General features: G+C 38.5%; 1 protein-coding gene across 9 annotated transcripts in view; it reads right to left on the bottom strand.

Annotated features, from left to right (window-relative positions):
* The window catches only part of TTLL5 (tubulin tyrosine ligase like 5), a 319,306-nt gene that overhangs the window by 73,565 nt on the left and 221,186 nt on the right, over window positions 1–24,555 (bottom strand). For 8 of the 9 annotated variants that reach the window (XM_059914699.1, XM_059914700.1, XM_059914707.1 and 5 more), the window contains one exon: window positions 15,568–15,785. In XM_059914699.1, the coding sequence (XP_059770682.1) occupies window positions 15,568–15,785 (218 nt within the window). Of the gene's footprint in view, window positions 1–15,563; window positions 15,786–24,555 lie in introns of those variants that run through there. The other variant, XM_059914704.1, reaches the window with a different exon arrangement.

Below are 24,555 nucleotides of genomic sequence, written 5' to 3'. Positions count from 1 at the left end.
AACAGTGAGAGGCCCGCGCACCGCGATGAAGAGTGGCCCCCGCTCGCCGCAACTAGAGGAAGCCCTCACACAGAAACGAAGACCCAACACAGCCAAAAATAAATAAATAAATAAATTAATTAATTAAAAAAAAAACACGGAAATAAGATATGTGGCCATATATAGTGGCAATGAAGAATTAGAAGAATCCATTAACAGTGACATCTCCACGAAGGCAGGAACTTTCCCTGGGACATGTTCATAGCTAGTACCTAAAGAGTTTCCTTAAATATTAAATATATATTTCCTAACCCAGAATTCAATTCACTTGCTCCATTTCTCTCTACTCCTCTTGCCTCTTCCATTTTCCTGCAGCCCAAGAAAGATCCTGATATGGGCATTGAGGGGAAACAGATCTTCTGGGCCTTTCAAAGAAGTTGTTCAATAATACGTTACAAACAAATCATATCTCTATAAGTGGAAATACTGCCTTTAATAAATATTGCATTTATTATTTTGAAAGACTTCTTGTAGTGCAAGTCTCTACTTAGGGAGTACAAGCTGATCAAATGGCTGGCTAGCAGTTCCACTGGCATCAAGACCACACCATACAGCAGGCCTATATAACATGCCATCACCAAGGAGGGTTATAATGAGTAAAACTCCCATCATCCATTTTGCTGGTAGCGGTGATGTGTCTTTTCATGGGTCTGTATTTCCTTTATTTGTGGTTTCCTCTCCACACCCCACCCCACCCACCCCCGGCCATTATTTTAATCAGTGGAAGCTTTCCTGAAAGTGATATTCTTTCTTTAAGATCTGTTTTGTTCATTACTTCACAAGGTTGACTGTGGTTTGGTGCTATGTTTCAAGGCTTTCCACATCTCTAACACAGAGGTACTAGTTTTCTATTTCACTGGTTTAGTGAAAGTCTGTCTTGGATTCATGTCACCACATCAGGGATGACCCTTCTGTAGAAGGAAGGACCCACAAAAGGAAAATGCTCAAGATTCTACAGAAAGAGTAGAGCGAGAAATGCTGATCTTGTCAGGGTGTGGCAAATGGCCACAGTGGCATCTGTGAAGGTCCTGAAAAGAAAAACCCTCAAACTTGATCATTTTTATAAAATACCGGTGACAATCAACCACTTTTCAATTCTCAAAGGACAGAGGAAATCCTAAGATGCAAGTTAGGTTAAAGAACTGAATTCCAAAAAAAAGACTTTGACTTTTCTTAGCGAACATTTACTCACAGATTAAATACCTTATAATTTTCCTTACAACATACCTACGTGCACACAAGTGTTTGTGTAATCCTGTCCAGGGATTACATATGCATTTCACAAACAGAAGCTAACATGCTACTCCTTAGCAAATAACAATTAGAACATTGTTAATGTGGATCTGGTTCCAAAACCAATTCAAGAAACACTTAGTGAAGTCAACTTGTGTGCAGTAGTGGTGCACAGGACTCATTTTATAAGCATACTACACAGTATCTAATCCATCATATTTCTTGTTCCATTCCTTTTCATCCCTAATATTATTTATGTGGGACTTTCTCTTTTTCTTATTTATTAGTCATTGCAGAGGTAAGCCTCGCTATTGTTTGCTGTCAATTTCATTCATTCCTTCACCAAGTGTTTAATGCACACCTAACATGTGCCAGACACTGATTGAGGCACTGTTCTCTCATGTTCTCCCATGTGCCAGGCTGTTCTAAGTGATTTCTATATTTTTATTATTTTATTTTTATTAATTTACCCTGTTGTTTCTTTTATAGCGTTTCAAGTTAAATGATTAACTCACTGATTTTCAATCCTTCCTGTCTTTGTAATAAATGTATCTAAGATTACAAGTTTACTTTTGAGTACAGTTTTGGCTATCCCACAAATTTGATATGTCGTACTTTCATAGACATTCAGTTCTAAATGTTTTATGATTTTCATTATGACTACCTCTTTAACAACTATTATATACTCTATTTAAAAAAATTTCAAACACATAGGCCTTAAAAAAAGCTCTTATTATTTCTAAATTAAGTATAATTATTATAGTTATAGAGTGTGATATTGATGTTTTGAAACGGGTGGAGCCTTCATTTGTGACACAGTATGTGCTGAATTTTTATAAATATTCCATGTATACTTTAAAAGAATGTATGTTATCCCTTTTGGGCCCAGGAGTCTGTGCATGGCTATTAATGTTTTCCTGTGAGTTGTGACTCATAAGGGGGTTGTAAAATCAATTTAGGGGACACAATCAGCATTTTAAAAAGGATAGGAAGTAGTATTTCATGAAACTTTTATTTCATATACATACATAGAGATATTTTTACTGGGTTGCATATAAAATGTATCTTTAAATTATGAGTGGTGGTCAAAAAAGATTAAAAGCCACTTATTAAAGCAAACTGTTAATTCTCCATTTCAAATATTCAAAATCTTCAGAAATTTTTGTTTGAGTTACCTGTCAGTTACCGATAGAAGTATATTTAAATAAATCACTCACCATGATAACTTGTGAATTTCTCTTAAATAATTTTGTTAGCTTTTGATTTATATATCTTGAAGTTATGTTAAGTGCATACAAGTGCTTTTCTTTATCCCTATCAATGATTTTTGCTTAATTTCATTTTATCTATGCCTATACTAGTTTTCCTTCTAATTAGTATTGCATGGTTTACCTTTTTCCAATCTTTGACCTTTCTGCAAGATTTTACTTTAGGCATGTCTCTTTTAAGCAGCCTATAACTGAACATTTTAAAAAATGGAATTTGATAATCTATCTTTTAATAGAAGAGTATAATCTGTTAACATTTATTGTGATTACACATGTGTTTTACTTTATCTTAGTTTAAATTTTCCATTTCCCATCTTTTTCCTTTGCTTTTTTTCTTTCCTTCATTTCCTGCCTCCCACTGGATTCATAGTTTCTACATTCCCTTCTCTCCCCCTCTGTTGGTTTGAAAGCAATAGACTGTATATTAATTATTTAGCTATTATTTTCTAAGAAAGTATAAAGCCATTCAGTATTCTGTCCTGTCCTTAAACTTGACACAGATCCGTTATACATTTACTATCCACTGACTACTCTTGTCCCTGAATCCTGTCGTTGTCTTAAACGTGTTTTATCTTTTTAAAGAAGACCAACAATTATTTTTATAGTCACTAACATTTATAGACATTTTATAAAATTTTTGCACTTCACTGTTTCATGTTATTCTGTGTTCACACTTATCTTTGTTAGTTCTTTCAGTGAAGGCCATAGGTGGTATACTCTTTAGACTTTGAATATCTCAAATTATTATTTTTTTGCCTTCTTTCTTGAATGACAATTTAGCTATATATAAAATTCTAGACTGAAAGTTACTTTACCTCAACACTGTAAAGCTATTAGCTCTTGTCTTCTGCCACTTATTACTTCTGAAGAGAAGAATGCTGGTATTCTGTTTTCCTTTGTAGTTAAAGTGAATTTTCTTTCAGATGATACGTGAGACTCCCCATGTATGCTTGATGGTCTGCACTGTCACTATGATGTGTCTAGAGGTGCATTTATTTTGGTACAAGAAATGATTTTTTTTTTTTAGCTGAGGACTCATATCTTTCTCCAGTTCCAGAAAATTCTCAGTTATTATTATTATTATTTTATTTATTTTTGGCTGTGTTGGGTCTTCGTTTCTGTGCGAGGGGTTTCTCTAGTTGCGGCAAGGGGGGGCCACTCTTCATCGCGGTGCACGGACCTCTCACTATCGCGGCCTCTCTTGTTGCGGAGCACAGGCTCCAGACGCGCAGGCTCAGTAGTTGTGGCTCACGGGCCCAGTTGCTCCGCGGCATGTGGGATCTTCCCAGACCAGGGCTCGAACCCATGTCCCCTGCATTGGCAGGCGGATTCTCAATCACTGCGCCACCAGGGAAGCCCCTCAGTTATTATTTTTTAAAGTATTGCTTGTTCATCTATCTTTCAGCTCTCTCTTCTGATATTCCTATCAGAGTCACATGTCATGCTCCACAAGATACTGTTAGATACACGATCTAATATCTAATATGTCTGACCATTCAAAAATATTCATTTCATCTGCAAGGAATTCATGGTCCAGTTGCTGATTCTGCTGGCAATCCTTCTTAATATTAGATTTATTCATGTGTTTTAGAATTTTGGTTTGCAGGCTCATTTTGAATAGAAATCATTTCCCCCCTTTGTCTCCCTACTTACTCACCCCTCCCTGTCTGAAGATTTTACAGTTGCCTCTACCCAGTCCCCCTGACCCCAGTCCAGAACCAGACTTGACAGTGGTATTCTGGTGCCCCTGCCTCAGAGATAAATAGAAATCCAGGTGAGTTCTGAGACATGAACAGTTGCAAGGGTATTTCATTATCTTTCTAACTCTGTAGGCCCATAGCCTTATATAAAGATGGAGCCTCAGCCAGTGGGTCCATGTCAGCTTTGTCAGTCTCCCTGTAGAAGAGCCCAGTGCATTCTTTAGCTCAGGAGTTTTCAACCTTGGTACTACTGACATTTTGGACTGGATAATTCTTCACTGTGGGTAACTGTCCTGTGCTTTGCAGGATGTTTAGTAGCATCCCTAGACTCTACTCATTAGATGCCAGAAGCAACACCCCTCCCCCCTGCTCAATTATGACAACCAATGACTCCAGACATTGTCAAATGTCCTCTGGGGGGCAACATCATCTCCAGTTGAAAAAAATCACTGTTTTATTTTCTACTAATGAGTCTCTCCTCTTGGGTAGGGTGCTCTCAGGCCCCAACATGCCACAAGAGCTGAGCTCCAGGCTGCCACTGCCTGCTTCCACAGCAGGGCTCAGAAAACTTGTTGCTTCAGCCTCATTCACTGATTGCCATTCATTTCTGTACACTTTGGGGCCAAGGAGATGCTTCCCTTGTTTCTTTTTTCTTCTTTAAGCTTTTTATCTATCACTGCTATTTGAAGCATAGGCGGAATACTAAGTGAGAACTTATGGAGCCAACTTGACTGCAAGTCAGTAAGTCCAAATCTAATCTTTAGTTTTGTTTGAAACTAAGCCTTTGCCTTCAGTAGTCATTAGAGTTATTAGTGTTCAGGAAATCAGAATGTGTGTGAATTTCCATAGCCTTGCTAGCTAGAGCCAAATCACACTTACGAATATCAGTTTACTAACAACAAAAGTGAGATTTCTTTTAACAGGGAACAATAACAGCAGCAGGAATTATAAACTACATCAACCAGCATGCAATGGACACTTAATATATGTCAGGGAAACACATGATCTCCTTTAATCCTAAGAACAGCTCCACGACGTAGTAATATTTTGCAGATAACAAAACAGAAGCTTAGAGGTATCCCTAAATAACAGTCAATTAAGTAAAAGAGGCAGGATTCAAGTCTAATTTGAAATCTTGGGATATTAGCAGTTGTACTCTACTGCCTCCCATACACTACTCTACATGGTCTAAATAACTAACGAAGAGATAATTGTTACTTAGTGACCCTTGATGCATTCACCTTGATGCAAAATACTATGTAGCCACCATCTCTATCTTCACCACCACCTCCTCCACTACCATTTCCTGAGAACTTATCATGAATATAAGCTATATCAGGGGCTGAACTTCTCTCGTCTCTCGAAAACAACCCTCATGAAAAGAGGGCTCATGTCTGTCTCGTCCACTGGTGTTATCACCAATATTTAGAGCAATGCACAGCAGTGCACATTCAATATATATATGATAAAAGGATGAAGACAAGATATCTGTCCCTAATAGACTTAACGAAAAGCAGAACACATATGAAAAGGAAAAATAAGACAAGGAGGCAGATGGAAGAGTCAGCTGAGGAGTTGAGAATGGGCATCTGGTCAAGCTGCGTCAAGGTGATAAATTAGAACCTGATCTTGAATAAAAGGCAGGACTTAGATTCAAGATAGTTAAGGGCATTCTGTGCAGGGGGCATGACATGAGCAGGTAGGAACAATGAACGGAGCCATGTGTGAAGCAGACTGGAGACAGGATGGAGGACATACTGCAGAGGGCTTCAATGTCCAGAGTAAGGACTCTCAACTTTACCTCGCAGGCAACTGGAAGCCTCCAAAGATTTCAGGAAAAAGGTTCAAAGAACTACTTTAGAGACAATACTTTAAAATTGCTTCCTAGGCCTATGTGTGTACCCTATTTCTTTAAGAACCCATTTGGATAGTTCAAAAACTTCTACCTTGTTCTACTTGGGTTTTCTTTTTATTCAAGAACCAATTTTGATAGTTCATATTTTTCAAAATATTATCTTTCATCCAGTTTAAAAAATTTAGTAGCATATGATTGTGTGCAGTGTCCTCATAATTTTTCAATCTCCCCTATATCTACTTTTTAAAACTTCTAATTTTAATTCTCTTATTTTTCTGGCAGAACTGTTTATTTTCTCCTTCCCTGTCCCCCTACCCCGAACTAAACAAGGTTTTGGATTTAACTAATTTTGCTGCTTGCTTTTCAGCTTATATTGCTTTCTTCTTGATTTTCTTTGATCTGTTTTTCTTAGCTTTGTTTTATTGACCCTTTTCTAACTTCTAGAGATGGAAGCTTAGTTCAGGTATGACAAATATGTGGCGTGCATATTCACTACGCTCAACATCAGACATTACTAATCTATCACAGCACTCTGTCTTGCTGAGCTCACAGAAGTCCTCATAATTCTTTTTAACCTGACACTCTGCTGTAATCAGCTGAAACCACTACATTGGTTGAAGCTCATTTGCCATTTGTATCTTGGTTAATTTCTTTACAATCTTTCCATATTTAACACTGAAAATAATTATGAATTTACCTTTGAGTGCATCTTTGCCTAAATTTCAAATATAAGTGTTGATACATATAATTCTTTTTTTTGTTTTTAAAAATTATTTCAGCTTTATTGACTTGACATATAAAATTACAAGATATTCAAAGTACATCATGGTGATTTGACATACATATGCATTGTGGAAGGATTCCCCTATCTAGTTATTTACCTCACATCTATTACCTCACATACTTACCTTTTTCTTTCTTCTTCTCCTTCTCCTTGGTGAGAACATTTAAGTTCTACTCTCTTAGCAAATTTCAATTATACAATACAGTGTTATCAACTATAGTCACCATATTTTACCTTAGATCCTCAGACTTTATTTTTATTCACTTATAGCTGAAAGTTTGTACCCTTTTACCAACCTCTCCCTATTTCTCCCTACCCCAGCCCCTGGCAACAACCTTTCTGTTTCTATGAGTTTGACTTTTTTTTTTTTATTCCACACATAAGAGATACCATGCAGTATTTGCCTTTCTCTGTCCAGTTTCACTTAGCATAATGCCCTCAAGATCCACCTATGTTGTTACAAATGGCAGGATTTACTTCTTTCTCATGGCTGAATAATATTCCATTATATATATATATATATATATATATATATATATATATATAAATATAAAACATATCTTCTTTATTCATCCATTGATGGACATTTTGGTTGTTTTCATATCTTAGCTATTGTGAATAATGCTGCAATGAACACGGGAAGTGCAGATATCTTTTCAACATCCGGTTTTCATTTCCTTTGGCTATATACCCAGGAGCAGGGTTGTTGGATCATATGGTAGTTCTATTTTTAATTTTTTGAGGAACCTCCATACTGTTTCCCATAGTGACTGTACCAACTTACATTCCCACCAACGGTGCATAAGGGTTCCTTTTCTTCACATTCTTGCCGACACTTGCTATCTCTTATCTTTTTGATGACAATCATTCTAACAGGTATGAGGTAGTATCTCCCGTGGTTTTGATTTGCCTTTCCCTGATGATTAGTGATGTTGAACACCTTTTCCTGTGCCTGTTGGCCATCTGTATGTCTTCTTTGGAAAAATGTCTATTCAGTTCCTCTGCCCGTTTTTTAATTGGATTGTTTTTTGCTATTGAGTTTATGAGTTCTTTATATAACTGGATATTAACCCCTTATCAGATGCATGATTTACAAGTATTTTCTCCCATTCGGTAGGTTGTCTTTTCATTTTGTTGATTTCCTTTGCTGTGCAGAAACTTTTAGATTTGATGTAGTTCCACTTGTTTATTTTTGCTTTTGTTGTCAAATCCAAAAACTCATCGCCAAGACCAAGTCAAGCAGATTACTGCCTATGTTTTCTTTTAGGAGCTTTATGGTTTCCATTCTTACATTCAAGTCTTTAATTCATTTTGAGTTAATTTTTGTGTATGTTTTAAGATAGTAGTCCAGTTTCATTCTTTTCCATGTGGCTATTCAATTTTTCCAAAACCATTTATTGAAGAGACTGTCCTGGCTCCTTTGTCGTAAATTAATTGACCATACATGTCTGGATTTATTTCTGGGATCTCTATTCTGTTCCATTGATCTATGTGTCCGTTTTTATGCCAATACTGTTTTGATCACTGTAGCTTTGTAATATCGTTTCAAATCAGGGAGCATGATGCCTCCAGCTTTGTTTTCCTTTCTCAAGATTGCCTGGGCTAGGGCTTCCCTGGTGGCGCAGTGGTTGGGAGTCCGCCTGCCAATGCAGGGGACGCGGGTTCGAGCCCTGGTCTGGGAGGATCCCACATGCCGCGGAGCAGCTGGGCCCGTGAGCCACAACTACTGAGCCTGCGCGTCTGGAGCCTGTGCTCCGCAACAAGAGAGGCCGCGATAGTGAGAGGCCCGCGCACTGCGATGAAGAGTGGCCCCCGCTTGCCGCAACTGGAGGAAGCCCTCGCGCAGCAACGAAGACCCAACACAGCCAAAGATAAATAAATAAATAAATTTATAAAAAAAAAAAAAAAAAAAAAAAAAAAAAAAAAAAGATTGCCTGGGCTATTTGCGTCTTCTGTGGTTCCATACAAATTTTAGGATTTTTGTTCTATTTCTGTGAAAAATGCCATTGGAATTGTGATAGGGATTGCACTGAATCTGTAGATTGCTTTGGGTAGTATGGGCATTTTAACAATATTAATTCTTCCAATCCATAAGCATGGAATATCTTTCCATTTATTTTTGTCTTCAATTTCTTTCATCAGTGCCTTATAGCATTCAGTGAACAGACCTTCTCACCCCCTTGGTTAGATTTATTCCTAGGTATTTTATTCTTTCTGATGTAATTGTAAAAGGCACTCTTTTCTTAATTTCTCTTTCTTATAGTTTATTGTTAGTATAGAGAAATTCAACAGATTTCTGTATACTAATTTTGTATCCTGAAATTTTACTGAATTCATTTATGAGTTCTAACAGTCTTTTGGTGGGGTCTTTAGGGTTGTATGCAACCTGTATGCAATATCATGTTGTCTGCAAATAGTGGCATCTGCAAATAGACAGTTTTACTTCTTACTTTCCAAACTGATGCCTTTTATTTCCTTTTCTTGCCTAACTGCTGAATAAAAGTGGCTAGAGTGGGCTTTCTTGTCTTGTTCTGATATGTAGAATTCTTATTTTCAAGGTAGTTTCCAAAATAATTTTGATCCAAGTTACTTAAAAGAATGTTTTAACATTCTAAAATTATTTGGACATTTGTCTAGATTTTTAATATTTTATTGTAAAGTGGTCAGAGAATGAAGACTGTATAATTTCCATTTTTTTAGGATTTACACTGAAATCGTTTCGTTTTGAAAAATACTCCATGGGAGCTCTGCAGGGCATAAAACTGCATGTCTGTTAATTTAATCTCATTAATTATATTGTTCAAAACCCTTTATGTCCTTATGTTAGGTCTATTTTGCCTATAACAATGACTATTCTATTCTTATTCTGGAATTCACTATTTTAGGTTGAACCTATCTTTTCTCTCAGCGTTTTTACCTTTGTATATACTTTTTCCTCAGAATTTTGGCAGAATTTTAAAAGTCTGTCCTGAATTTCATTAATTCAATTTTCTGCAGTGCCCAATCTCGATTCACTGTGTTCAACCCAATTTTTCACTCAGGTGTTCTCATTTCCATTTAATCCTTCCTGGACCCCAGGCTGCTTGCTCTCTCTTAGATAGATTTTTCTAGCTCTACACACCAATGCACATTAGGGATTTTCTAAAATGTTGTTTCCTTTCTTGATTAAACTTATTTTGGAGGTTGGCAGCTCCTCTGAATCTTCTCCATGGAGCTTTCTTTTAAGCTATACTATCTACTCCCAGGCCCCAAGATTTTAAAATATTTGCTCATCCTCGGAGAAGAAAGTCTAAGTTTGCTAATAAGGACACAGGATTACAGAGAAACTGATAGGAATTCTATCAAAGGCTATTTTAAGTTTCTGTCCAAACCTTTAAAAAAGGCATTTTTATAATCAGATATGAAAGAAGGGAAGTGAGAGATGGGAAATACCCAACATTTATATTACCATTTTAACATCCCAGCAAGCAGGAATGAGAAGTAAGATTTTAATTTAAATTACCTAAGTATGAATCACCAAAGGAAGATCCATCATTCTATGACTCTCACGTATTTCTCTCCCCACTGGACCATACATATCCCAATGGCAACTTTTGGTTAGAAGTGATTACTAGTACCTAGTTCTCTGACTGATGTCATCGTCATCATGCCCAAACCAATTCCTAAGATCCCCTAATGCCGCCACTGAGGTCCAAACGCTGAGGCTGGTACAGGAAAGGGAGCCTAAGTGGTGACTCCTCAACTGGCCCTTAGCTCCTTCTAGCCCCAGGCCTACCCCTTAGAGTGAGAGGGCATCGTCTGGTGTATTCCAGGGCTCCCACTATTTTCCTACACTGCACTCCCATAGACAGGCAGTATATAAAGACCTTGATGTTGTTGTTCTATCCAGTCCTTCTTGTGCTACATCTAACAGACATTTCCCCAACACCGCAGTATGAGGGTGACACTAATTCTTCCTCCTCTTGAGTATTTCATTGGCCACTTAAGTGGTAAAACTGGCGTGGAAAGGAAGGGAAGTGAGTTCCTAAGTGCTGACACTGTCTTTTCCCAAAGGCAATATTTTAAGATGATTAATCTGCCACTTGCTGTACAGAATGGATTTGAATGGATTGGTAGGGGGGTCTGAAATCAGTGGTCTACTGGGAAGAGTATGGGGTTAGCACTGTGGGTGATATGAATTCTGGCTTTGGTTCTGCCACTGACCATCTGTATACCTTGCTATACCCAAAGCTCGACATTGTGCCTTCATCCAGGCCTTTATCTTCCATCACTGAAAGTCTATGATTATATATTTGGGAAATGCATAATTTAGAAATCTTATATTTAAGGATGGATATGCTACAGATTCAATTATATTTCTTGAAACTACACATAATGAAAGGCTGAAAGGCTGAGAGAAGATGGTTAACCTATAATATGACATCTTCAGTGCTCACATCAAGACCCTACTTTTGGACCATTATAACTCCTGATCACTTTGCTTCCGGTTAATGACTCATATGTTAAAAAGATATAGCATATTTTCTTCCTGATCCTTATTTTTATATTTTTCTGACATTAACCTCTGAGCACCTCCATCATATTGCTGACATCACCAAATGTTCCAGTCACATTAATTGGTATTTGGTTTAACATGCTCCCGGGCTCTCGATTGCTTTCCTCCTTCCTAATCCCTAGCAGCCTTTAGCAAACACCACTGTCCTGGGTGCTGACACAGAACAGCAGTTGACTTCAATTTCTACTGAGGTCACCCTGAGGCAGGATATCCTAAAACCTGGCAAGGAAAGGTAACCCCAGCTATTTAAAGAAAAGTCCTTTAGTTAACACATTACTGACTGGGGGATTTTTGCAGAAACTAATGCCTGTGGCCGTAATACGTCTCCGGTCAAAAATGTGTTAAGTCTGGTGTTTCTCATACAGTTTTCTTTCTTCAGAGAAGTCCCAAGGTAAACAGCTTTGACCCTGACCTTCCAAATTCATCTCTAGTCTATGAGTTTTGCCCACCTCCCTGGCAAACTTTAATCATCTCAGGTTTCTTTCTCCATATTTCCGGGAGAGTGTGATTCTGGCTCTGAAAAAAAAAGGTCTTTTACAAGGAAGGAACAGTTCATATGCATGCAGTTGTTCACAGGCTGTCATCCTTCCTAGTTCAGCTGACTGCTTGGAAGAAATACCACAAATAGTTCTGAAAGGAGGATCTGAAGTTGGTACTAAATTATGAAGTGTTACAAACATTAAAGAGGAAAATAAAAAAAGGGTATTGGCGCCATGGAAAAGGTAAAAAAATTTCTAAATCACTCTCTTCACAGAATTGACAAGTGAGATTTAGCTAAAAGAAATATAAATATATGAATTTGAGAACTATAACAAAGAACTGCTGGGCCAAGAAAGGATGAGGAAAATGGCTGTAAAGCATCAATATTAAAAAACAAACATGTTCATAAAAAAGCTTTCAACATAATAGACTGAAAACAGGTTATTTTGGTTAATTATTCAGTGGGGACAGTGGGTTTTGTTTTACAGATGGGAAGCTGAAACCTTTAGAGGAAAAGTGACTTGACTACTATCCTAAAGAAACAGGACCCCACTGTTCTGATTCTCAATTCCCTTTGCACCAAAATCCAAACGACATTCCATCTTTTATGTTCCATTGTTCTCTAGATTCAACCCTCTAGGATGTGGAAACTTTGATGCTCTTGGAAATTGCTTCTATATTTGTCCAGTGCCAACTGCTGTGCTAGGAGAAGTCTGAAGTTCAACCCAAAAACCCAGGGCTTGGCACGGTCAAAAGCTCATTACAACTTCTCATTAGCTGTGTCTCTTGGGACAACTATGGCATTCCTGAGTGCAACTCTGTATCTCCCTCCAGTCATAACTGAGGGTTCCTGATTAATCTGAACTGAGCCCAAATAAAGGCCGCAATAAGCTCCAAGCAAATGAAGCAACACACCTTGTAGGAAGAAAGTAAAAAATTACGTGAAAATTTCTTGAAGTGCCAACTTAGTATTAACCATAATACCTAACGCTTATTTAGCATTTATTATGTACCAGGCACTGTATTTGTGCTTGACATTCATTAATTCATTTATTTCTCTTAATAACCCCATGAGGCAGGTACTATTACTATCCCTATTTTAAATAAGAAACTGAGTCACACAGATGTTAAGTAACTTACTATGCTTGCTAGGAACAAGAATTACTTCAGAACAATAAGAATAGTGTATTGACTGATACTCAGGATGCTGATTTCGGGAGCCATGAAAGGTTTCTCTAGATTAAAAATAACTTCATCAATCCAAATAAAGTATGGAGTTTAGTTCATAGTAATGTACTGATGACAGTTCCTTAGTATGGCACAGTCTTCAAATGTACCATGGCTGTATAGGATGTTAACCGTGGGGAAAACTGGGTTTATTTATCTTTATGTGTACTATCTTGACAGCTTTTCTGTAAATCTAAAATAATTCTTAAATAAAAAGATTATTTTAAAAAACTTTATCTGGATACTTCCTAGGGGGAACTTTTCATTGAGGCAGTTCAGAGAAAAACAATGCTATTCTCTTTTTTCTAAGAGTCGGAAGCATATTGAAAACAGCAGGGTCCTCACGGCACTACAGCTTACATATAAGGGAAAGGATGTTCAGGTCTCCATTAGTGCTAACTTATTTAGCTTCAGAGACTTGTGCTAGAGTTTTAAAGGCAAATTGGAAACTATTTCCTGGAACAACGCCTCATAGCATGCCTTTTGATACTTGGATTATATTTCTTAAATTCTGAAGAAATCTTGCTTTCCCCCCCTCTTCTGTGCTTTTTTGGTGCTGAGCTGCTTCCGGTTTTCCCACACTCCTGCCCGTCAGAGAGAAGAAACCACAAAAATGCAGCAAAGCAAAGTTTGTCCATAGAGCTGCAATTCCATCTCAGAAGCCTCAAGTGCTCTCCTGCCAGCAGTGAGTTCACGGCAGTGAGTGGGGTCCTCGAATGTCCAGTCCTGCTGCCTGCTGACGGAGCCCCCCTCTCCACCAGCAGACTAGCCACAGGGCCACCACGGGCCATCTCAGCAATAATCGGAAAAGCCACAAACGAGGAGCACACTGGCAAATTCAACATTCATATCCAACTCACTGATATTCCCACCTAACTGTGGGCTTCTCAAACCTGGGAATGAAAGTGTGGTTTTGGAATGCTTATAATGGTTACTAAGGCTTACTGAGTTCTTAAGTGTGCTAGGTCTTGTGCTATGTACTTTACAGATATTAAGTCTGCTAATATTTATCAACTGTCCTATGAAGCAAATACACTTTGTTATCCCCACTTCACAAATAAGGAAACTGAAGTCAAGAGTTTAAGTAATTTGTAACTCGTCGAAGATCTCACGTTAATAAAGAGTGTGTGTGTGTGGGGGGGGGGGGTGGGGTGGGATGGGACACAGGCAGGCTGGCTCCAGAGGCTGCACCCTTTAGGATTCAAGGCTATTCTTTCTAGGGTGAGGGACCATACATCCTTCTTATCGTGCTATTGGCTCTCAACCACGAACTGCAACCTTCCCACTGCCCTCTCCTACTGCTCCAGATAGTTCTATAAAGTCATTACGATGCCTGTTATTCTTAGAACAGTGCTTGGCACTTGGTAGGCACTGAATAAACGTTTGTTGGATAAATGAATAATGGCAGCAATACAATTAAAACAACCACGAGGGATTGTTTTCGATCCAAATCCAGAATTTGATTCATTATCCAAGGGGGGAAAAACACTAACTGCTTTTTCTATGCCCTAGGATTCCTTCTTACAACTAAAATTGATTTTGTGAAAGACAAATGAATGGGGAGCCTCAATGAGAACAAGAGAAATACACAAATCTCCTCTAGGCGTTTATCCATCAGGGAATGCCTGCCTCTTCCAGACATCTTTGATAAGTTCCCCAATTTTAAATGGAGAGGGGCTGTTAGAACCAACACTCCTTTTACCAGTCCATTTCTGGTTTACTAGGGAAGATGGCTGGAGGTACAGTGAAGGACGTGACCTAAAAAACGTGATTCAGGTACGGAAATGTCTTTTTTGAGGTAAAATAGGTAGATGACAAAAGGTATTAGAAACATTGTTGCTACACAGAGCCTGATGACTAATGTCAATGAAGTTAATCCCTCTAATGAAATCCCAATCCTATGTCTTCCCTTTCAAATGCCTAAAAATGAACAAACAAGGGTGGGGGAGAGGGAAGAGTATTGCATTTTATCTGAAATATATATGAAAAGATCTAACTCTGTAGAATGACCAAAAGAAGAACACATCCAGGAGGAAGTTTTCATTTCCTCCCTCCAAGCCCACAGTTCAGCACTGTTACCCAGTGCACTGTCTGATTGAGGTTCCTGCTAGAGGCCAGAAGAGTTAGTTAGCAATGACCCTGAACCCTGCCAGTGGCAGCACTCATCACAACCACTGGGGAACGTAAAAGAGCAGTGCCTGCCCCTCCCACAGGGTACAGCCTTGACATTGGCCATGTTGCAATAGCTCCCCAGGTGATTCTAATTTGTAGCCAGGGCTGAGAACCAGTTAGCCTTTATTCCCCATCAGGTGTTCTTTTCAACATTTCAGCACAAACTGTCTTGAGGCTCCAGAAATAGAGAGTACTGTTAGCATATAATTGATACAACTCAGAAGAAATTGAACAGAAGATTACTGAAAACTTACTTGGAAGCCCTCTGGGATGCTGCCTTTCTGAGGACTTGTTTGTGATTGGACGGGGGTTTGGGGACCAGGGAGGAGGAAGAACTTGGAGCTGGCACCACTTTTTGTGGCAGAGTGGTTGGCTTCTGGCCACTAGGTGTGGCGCTTGAAATTCTGCAAGCTGCACCATTATTTATTGTCCATAAATTGGAGTTAGGTAGTGTCTGGCTGCCAAAGATCGCCTACGAGAAAAAGAAAAAAAATGAAAGATGGAGATGCCCTTCACAAATTAGTTTGCTGTAAGTCAGTAACTGGTTTGCAATCCCGAGGTGGGACAAAAGGAAATGGGAAACCGTTAAAATTAAGTAATTTTTAAGGAAAAACTTCTCCTCCAATAAAGCCAATGCAGGTTTAGGTTCAGGGAAGGAAAATCTCTTTTAGCAGAGAGCTGAGATTATCTTGCTGAAAGTACACTGGAGTAGGACTCAGGGCGGCTGGGTACTTTGTATTGTCCATATGTGTGAATTAGAGAAGCATTTGGTCTCTCTCAGTCTTAGTATCCCTTCATTGTTAAAGTAAACAAGTATTTAATGAATGCCTCTTATTGGCTATCGAGTACTAGAAATACAGCACAGAACAAAAGTGACTTGAAGCCTGACTCAATTCCAACCCACTCACAGAACTCTGAACTCCTCTAGAAGGTTCGCACCTTGGAGGAAAGGGAAGGAGCCAGTGTGGCGTAGTAATACCTTGATGACCTGAAGACTAACATAAAACTACACTTGAAAACACTTTCAAAGTAAAATTACTACATGAATAGTAGTTACTATATACAAATACAAGAGCAAAACAAGGGTATTTTCGCTCAGAGGGTAAGCCTACAACTATTAAATAATGACCTAAAAACCATCTAGATGTCACAAACACCAACATGTACCTGCAGTAAGGATGTATTTAATTGTACACTTCCTCAGGGAGAGGCTTAAAAAAAACTCTTACAACTTATTCACCTCATTAGAAATAGTTTTTTTGTGTCACAAATTTTGTTACTGATTCTTCAATTGTGTTAACACTGCTTTCAATATGCATGCTTCATAAAAGCTTTAAATGTAAAATAATATTAGGAGGAAAATAATATGATTGACAAAATACATAGGACTTTTTATTAAAAGGATTTCTGGCAATTGATATCTATCTGTAGGCACGACATTTTAAGAGGCATGGGAGAAATGTCATTTCCTCATGGCAAGGCCTAAAGGAATAAGTTCAGATGCTCTTACATTCACCTTTTAGGTAAACTTCACCAGGTAAACTTATTTTTTAAGATATAAAAGATGAACTGGGTAGCTTTAGTAAATAAATGTTAACCAACCCTTCTACACCCATGCCTTGGAATGTCCCATTTCAGGAAAATGTGTCCAAGGGTTCCGGGTTGGGCAGATATGAGGGGGGATCAGGGTGTCTTGTGTGGAGGGAATGTGTTTGGCTGAGAGGCTTGACAAAGAGCAAAGTGATTTCAGAGGTGGAGGATCGGGGCTTTTTCACACAGACCGACTGGACTGAGATGTTCCCCGTCTCTGGAAACCAGCGGAGAGGGAACTGAAAAGCTGTTCGCTTGCCTCTATCTCTGACCACAGAAGGGGAGCTGAGGAAGACCTGAGCCCAGGGGCACAGCAAGGAGTCCGGGGCTGCAGAGTGTGTACACGGGGGTGTACATGGGAGCGGGGAGGCGAGGGGTTGGGCGATCTGCAGTAACCAAGGGGTGCAGCAGAGGCCAGCTGTGGGGACTGGCTCAAAAACAAACCCACTCCTTTCAAGCACTGTCTCCATACCTGAGGGCCTCAAAATCTGTGGGAGAGATTCAACTGGCAGGAAGGAGGGAGGCAGGAAAGGGCTAACCTAGGCTTCTATTTTCACCACTACCTCCCAATAAGTGAGCTTAGACTGAAGAGTGCTTGAAAGATGCCTCATTCAGGGTGGGGAGGAGACCAGAACTCAGAATGGGGGCTGAAGAGTCCTATGTCGACCATCCATAAACACGTTCACTGGATGAGTAGTAAAACCACTGTTAGTGAAATGCTCTTGGAAATAAAAACATTCTTTATGGAGTTAGATTTTTCACGCTGTGATGGAACTGCCATCAGTAATAACGTCTATTCAATACATGTTGCCTTGGTGACAACTTAACCGTATTTCAAATTCATTGAGTTTTTCTTTTGTTAAAAAATCTTCCTGGGACATCTAAATACAAATAAAAAGATGAATAAAAAGAGCAAGATCAGAACAGTGAGTATAGTAAGCTTCTACTTGAGTAAAACAGGAAAAAGAATACATACAAACATACATTTATATACCAATACACACACACAAACACATATACAATGTTCATATCTGCACAGAACAATTTGGAAAGGCTTTTAAAAAAAACTGGCAGCCTCCATGGAAAAGAACTGTTAGCTAGGGATCAGGGGGAGAGGGAAACTAATTTTTTACTATATATCATTTGTACCTTTTTGAATTTTGTACCATCTATATGTAGCTATTTTTTACAAAAATAAATTATTGAAAAGTCAAAAGGAAGTCAAGTTCTAATAAGATTTGAGCAGGTAACAGATTAACTTTCTGAGTACAAATCAAAGTATCCAAATGAAGCCCAAGTTTCAAGCAGCTGGTTCTAGGACTTGCCATTAGATTGGGTGAAGAAGGAACTGACTCTTCAACACTTACTATGGCTACAAAACCAGATTAGGTCATCAGCGAAAAGTAGACGCTCAGGTAAGTGGAAAGGAGCATGGCTCTGCAATCAAATGTGCTTGGGCTCAAATGTAGGCTCTGTCACTTATAAACTGGGTGACCTTTTCAAGTTACTTAACCTCTCTGAGTTTTAGCTTCCTCATAAAACAATTATAATCACTTGGTTGGATTGTTGGGGATTAAATGAAGATCACATAAGTAAATGTAGCCCAGGCACTCAGTAAAGGTTTCTTGAAATAAATCAAAGTGCCAGGCACACAGTGGAAACTGAAATGCTCCCTTCCTTCCCAAACTACTGCCCTTTACTGAGGAACCAAAGGACGGGCTGATATGTAAGTCTGCTTATCTGTAATGACTTGTGAATGGTAGTTGGTTCTATGTTTTTCAACATAGTTTTCTAGTCTTATAATGATGCTCACTAGCTGCAAAAACAAACTCTTAAAATGAAAACATATGCGTAGGTTCCCCAGATCATATTTACTCAATTCTCTTTGGCAGAGATGATCTTTCCCTCTTCTAAATGCTTAGAAAAATGTATTTGTACGTGTCTTATCACATTTAGCACATTCTACCTTGTATTACAGGCACTTATATATGTACTTTTTTCTGCTTCTGGACAATTCATACTGGAAATGCCTGGATTTATATCTGATCAATTTTTGTTTCACTAACAGTGCCTAGTAGAATGCCTTGTGCATAAAAGGTGCTTAATAAGCATTTACAACATGAATGGAAAAAAAAAAACCTCACATTATACCAACTACTGATTTTCTTTTAAGCAACAGTTAAATTCCCATACAAGCAAACAGGCAAGTTTGTGTTTACATAGAGATGTAATCTTATAATAGGACCATTCTCTGGAGTTTGAATCGTGCCTAGTGTGGTATGTGTTCAAATTATACTCAGCCACAAAATGTAAGTAAGCCCTTCTATAGATCCCAAATAAAAATAAATTCACCTTCCTAGATGCAAATTTTGGGGCAGGACCTTAGACACCAATGTTCCATAGTAATAAGATCAGTCTGTACCTCAAAACACAAAATAAAATAAATTAGAGGAGAATTTATTGCTTAGGAGACTCACTTGCTTGGGTACTAATAATTCTTCCTTTCTTCCCAATAAAACTGCCCTGATTTTGTTTGGGTCATAATGTGTGCCCAACTAAAAAATTACATTTCCCAATCTCTCCTGTGCCTTGAGATAACCATGTGACCTAGTTCTGAGTTGTAAACAGAAGCTTCTAGGTGCAGGTTCTGGGAAAGCTCTTTAAAGGGGGCAGACTGGGTTGGTTGGTGCACACCTTTTGCCCTTTACTGCTCTTCTTCTCCCCACCCAGAACATGGATATCTACCTAGAGGTGGACAGGCGTAGGGTGGGAGTTACTTGTTAAGGACCGCAGAGGAGAAAGACAGGAGGAGCACGGGTTCCTGATAGCACCACGGACTTCAGGAGCACCTAGCTCTAGATTTCTGATTATACTGGGGAAAGAAAATAAACCTCTAACTTGTTTAAGCCATGGGTGGGGGGGGGGGTGCCCTATTACATGCAGCCAAGTGGAACCCTAACTGAGCTGAGATATAATTCTCAATCTACCAAAGAGTCAAGCTTGTTTAAGCCTCAATTTAACATGTGCTGCATCTCAAAAAAGCAGATACTTTTTCCAAATACAGTAAAAAGCTTCCAGGTTCTCATTTGTTGTTTGGTGATCATATGCTCATATACTGAATGGGTAATGAAATTATTACAATTCTTTGCCATCCAAAATTCCCAAAAGTCAGTAATGTAGGCAAGTCCCCAGGTGTTTCACCAAAGCCAAGACTAAGTGGAATGAGATTAAAGTAATCAAATCTGATTAAGAAGCAAACCAGGAAAGTACTCAGGTAATGTTAAAGGCAGACATATAAATAGATGTTTTTAGACTACTGGCAGAAATCAGCCTCCCCAGGCACCCCCCGTAGCCTGTATTGGCCCTAATCCTACAACTCTACCAATGACAGATTGTATGAACTGTTTTGTCCTGATATTCATTCAAAAATAAGCAGAAGAATTATATAAAGTTCTCTCCGTATAATTTCTAAGAAATGTGAGGTTTGGACATACAGTATTAGCACTCTGCACTTGTGGGTTAACCCAGGGATGGGGGCTGCACCATCATCAGTCAATGTCCTGGGAATGTGAGAGCCGTATAAGCACCAGCTGTATAAGACCTGGTCAACAAATACAAGGCTTTTGCTTCTTTATTGGGTGTGGGAAACAGCAAGGAGACTCAGAGAAAACCACAGTTTGAGCGTTGGCTTGGCCACAGACAAAAGACTGGAAAGGCCCTCCTTCTCCCACAACAGAAGGGTACTCGTGGGTGGGAAGGAGGAATTTCTGATAGACAGAACACAGACTGAAACTTGGAAGGTCACAGGGAAGCAAGATCTGAGCTCTCTTACTAGAAAGATAACACTGTTCAGAGATTAAATTCTGGGAGTGTGTGTGTGTGTGTGTGTGTGTGTTTTAATTCCTTCCAGAGAAACACCCCTTTTAGCCTTTACTCAGGCTTCTTGGTGATGGAGTAGAGCTGGATGCCTCCCTGCAGTGAAATATCAATAATTCTCTAATTCATTTTTTTGAAAATTAAGGGGGATGAAGCAGGTAAATGTTAATCTCTATTTGAGCGGGGTTAATGTCTCTTTGTACCCCTTTTACTCTGATTATCAGAAGAGCAAACATTTGGGGCATTATTCTCCCCACATAAGATTTCTATTGTAACTTGGATAAAGTTCCCATTACATAGCATACAAAGCCACTTCTAGTTCTGGCAGCTCAAGTACTGGGATGGTATATCTTCCTGAGCAGGTAAGATGCTAAGCACTCATCCTACTACAACCAGGCCGAGAGCTGTTCAATGAAAAGAAAACATTTCATCTTTTGTGCAACCATACGATGCTGAAAAACCTCGGGGCCAGGGTGAGGGTGAGGGTAGCTGTTTCTATTTTGGCAAAAGCAAGCTTCCAAAAGGCCTTTGTCCCACACTGCATGCAGTTCTTGGCTGTCTTCCATTCACAATGTTTGTCAGCTGGAACAAGATTGAAAGCCGAGCAAGAGAAAGAATACAACTTCCGGTACTGCAACAAGGCACTGGGCAATGCTAGGACCTCGACAGGGATGGGGCAGAAACCCTGAAGCGACTCCCGTTCATACAGAGAGAGACCGATGACACAAGCACCGGAGACAGGACTTTGAGATGCCAAAGAGATTGGAAGTCCTCTGGCATTCCCTTCCACTTCTAAAACCAATTAAGAAGCTACTTCTCCTATAGCAACTAGGAAAGAAGGCTCTTACTAGTGCAAATCACCTATTCTAAAGGATGTGAATACAGGTGCTTACCTGGACAGAACAATTTAGAAGAAACTATTATTCACCAACCAACTGAAAACACTGTGCTTCAGGCAGCCCCTAAATCAACTGTACCTTCTAACATCTGAGAAACAATGCAGGCCATTAAAAACAGATATTCAAATATACTTACATGCCTCAGACTCCTGCATGTAAGCAAACCAAAGATACCAGCAGTGTCTCTGAGTTGGTTTTTCAATAGCATTGAGACACTTGAACAGATCTCGGGCTAGGTGTGTGTTACAACCAAAGAAGGCCAACTATGAGGCAGCTGGCTAAGGCCAGGGCTGCATCCCATGATCAGAAAACCCAGTGAAACTAGCCCTAAGACATCACATGGATGACATTCCCTCACTACAGCCCCACCCCCCATTCTAACAACAGAACCGATTAATAGTCATACACTGGTAGAGGCTCATAGTCTGATGGCAAATTTAGACTCCTATGACTGTAGACTCTGCTTTGCTTTCTATTTCTTTCTCCCTCAATGCCCAGCAATATTCGGCAGACCAAGGGTTTTTTTTGTTTTTTTGAAACACGTTCATTAGAAAAAGGAAAACAGTTTTAAAAGTCATTTCGAATTCTACTCTCAGAGATAACCTCTGGTAACATTTAGACTTTTTTCTGTGTATAGTCACTTATTTTCTTTGTATATACATGCATTTCCATGGGCTTACAAAAATGGTATATGCTATCTGATGTTTTGGAGACTTTGTTTTCATTCAAATATCTATCTTGAGCATTTTTTCATATATATAAGGGTAGATTTAGATGATTGCTTTTAATGGCTGTGTATTTTCTATCACGGTTTATCATAATTTACTTAACCAATCACCAATAGTAGAATACTATAAACTTACACAGTAGATCTATATTTGCAGTTAAGGAAATAAGTTCCTAAAACATTTTTAAGTGGGAAAAAGTAGGCCCCCTAAAATCTTATACTTCCATTTTGAAACCACACACACACTAAGGCTGTCACCAGTTTATTTTGCTATTTAAGAATACTGTTGTGATAAACATCATGTTATTTTTTATATCTTTTGACATATGCCGGATCATTTCCTTAAAATAATTTCCTTGAAGTAGAATAGCTAGATCAGAAGGCTGCTTCTTCTTTGTCTTTTTTATACATACTCTCAAACTGCCCTCTGTAAAGGCTGTACCAAATACATTTCTGTCAGTATGTTTGGGAGAATAATTCCCTTACCTTTCCTTGATGATTATATGGAAATACTACGTGTCCCATGGAAAGCTGGCTCATAATTTGATGCTAATGCTGTTTCTCTTTTTTTTAATGTTTATAAGACATTTATGCCTTTGGACAAACATATTCTTTTAATCGTTTTACCATGGTACTATTAATCATTCTTTCTCTTCACATCTCTCTCTAGCAATTGTGAACAAATTAATTTGCTATAATTTTCAGCTGTCCAAACAAGTAAATATTAGTTTAAAAAGTGTAGCTAATTAATATCTTACGAGCCTTGACCTTCTCCTAAACCACCTTCTTTAATATCATTTAAACCAATTTCTGCTTCTGGCACAGGGGGTTTAACTAAAACCCCAAGTTGAAGTTATAATGCTATGTATATTTAAGGTTAAAAGTAATACATAACAGAAGAGATGTCTGCATACTCATGTTCAGTGAAGCGTTATGTGCAACAGCTAAGATGCGGAAGCAATCTAAACGCCCATCAACTGATGAATGGATAAAGAAAATGTATATACATGTGATAGAGTATTATTCAGCCTTAAAAAAGAAAGAAATCCTGCCATAAGTTACAGTGGATGAAACTTCAGGACATTATGCTAAGTGAAATAAACCAGTCACTAAAAAACAAATACAACATGATTCCACTGATATGAGGTATCTAAAGCAATCAAACTCACAGAAACACAAAGTAGAGTGGTGGATGCCAGGGGCTGAGGGGATGGGGAAACGGAGCTGTTCAATGCATACAGAGATTCAGTCATGAAAGATGTAAAAGTTTTAGTAATCTGTTGTACAACAATGTGCATATAGTTAACAATACTGTACAATTCACAAAAATTGTTAAGAGGGTAAATTTATGTTATGTGTTTTTTACCACAATGGAAAAAAAGTAATACATAATAATAAGAGAAACGAATTTTTATTGAGCTTTTATCATCGTCAGCATTGCTCTAAGTGCTTTACATGTTATAGCATGTTCCCAATCATTTGAGGTGGGTCCCATCATCACCTCCATACACAGAAGAAGCAACCAGAGCACAAAAAGATTCCGTAATTTGTCCATGATGGCAAAGTAGTAAGTGAGATCCAAGTCGTCGGAGGAGTCTGATTTCACAGCCCCACTGTACTACACTGCCTTCCTCATTTATGCTATGCTGACTCCCTTTTAAAAGCAAATCCACTGAAATCAAATCTCCCTTCCAAAGCAAATCTAAAGCAAACTTAGCAATGTGTCCAATTTTCACCAGACGCATCTAAAAGACAGAGATTTCACTCACTTTACTCCAGGAAGAAAAGGTTGAAAAAAATTTGTGTGTAAGCAAATCTTTGTTACTTATTTTGAAAGTTAAAATGTGTAAGTGTATGCGTGTGTGAGTTTGTGTGTGTATAATATATAAATAAAGGTAACTTCAAAAGATCAGCAATGACCCCAGGTTGAGAGTTCAATTGGTTAAAAAAAATAAATAACTCATAGCCTCATTTTCAATTGTCTCTTTTATCTTTTACTTACTAGTAGTTTTAGTAAGGCCCTTGTTCTCCTAATTATGTTTGTGTCTTACATCGTCTGATGAGTAAAATGAAATAATTAGACAAGGCAATCTCTGAGTTCTTTACAACTTTAAATTCAGAGTTTATAAATATCTAACTTGTCTTTGTCT

The sequence above is a fragment of the Balaenoptera ricei genome, chromosome 2 (assembly GCF_028023285.1).
Source record: "Balaenoptera ricei isolate mBalRic1 chromosome 2, mBalRic1.hap2, whole genome shotgun sequence".
NCBI classification, from domain to species: domain Eukaryota; kingdom Metazoa; phylum Chordata; class Mammalia; order Artiodactyla; family Balaenopteridae; genus Balaenoptera; species Balaenoptera ricei.
The sequence above is the reverse complement of the archived record's forward strand: the minus strand, read 5'-3'. Positions and strand labels throughout refer to the sequence as shown.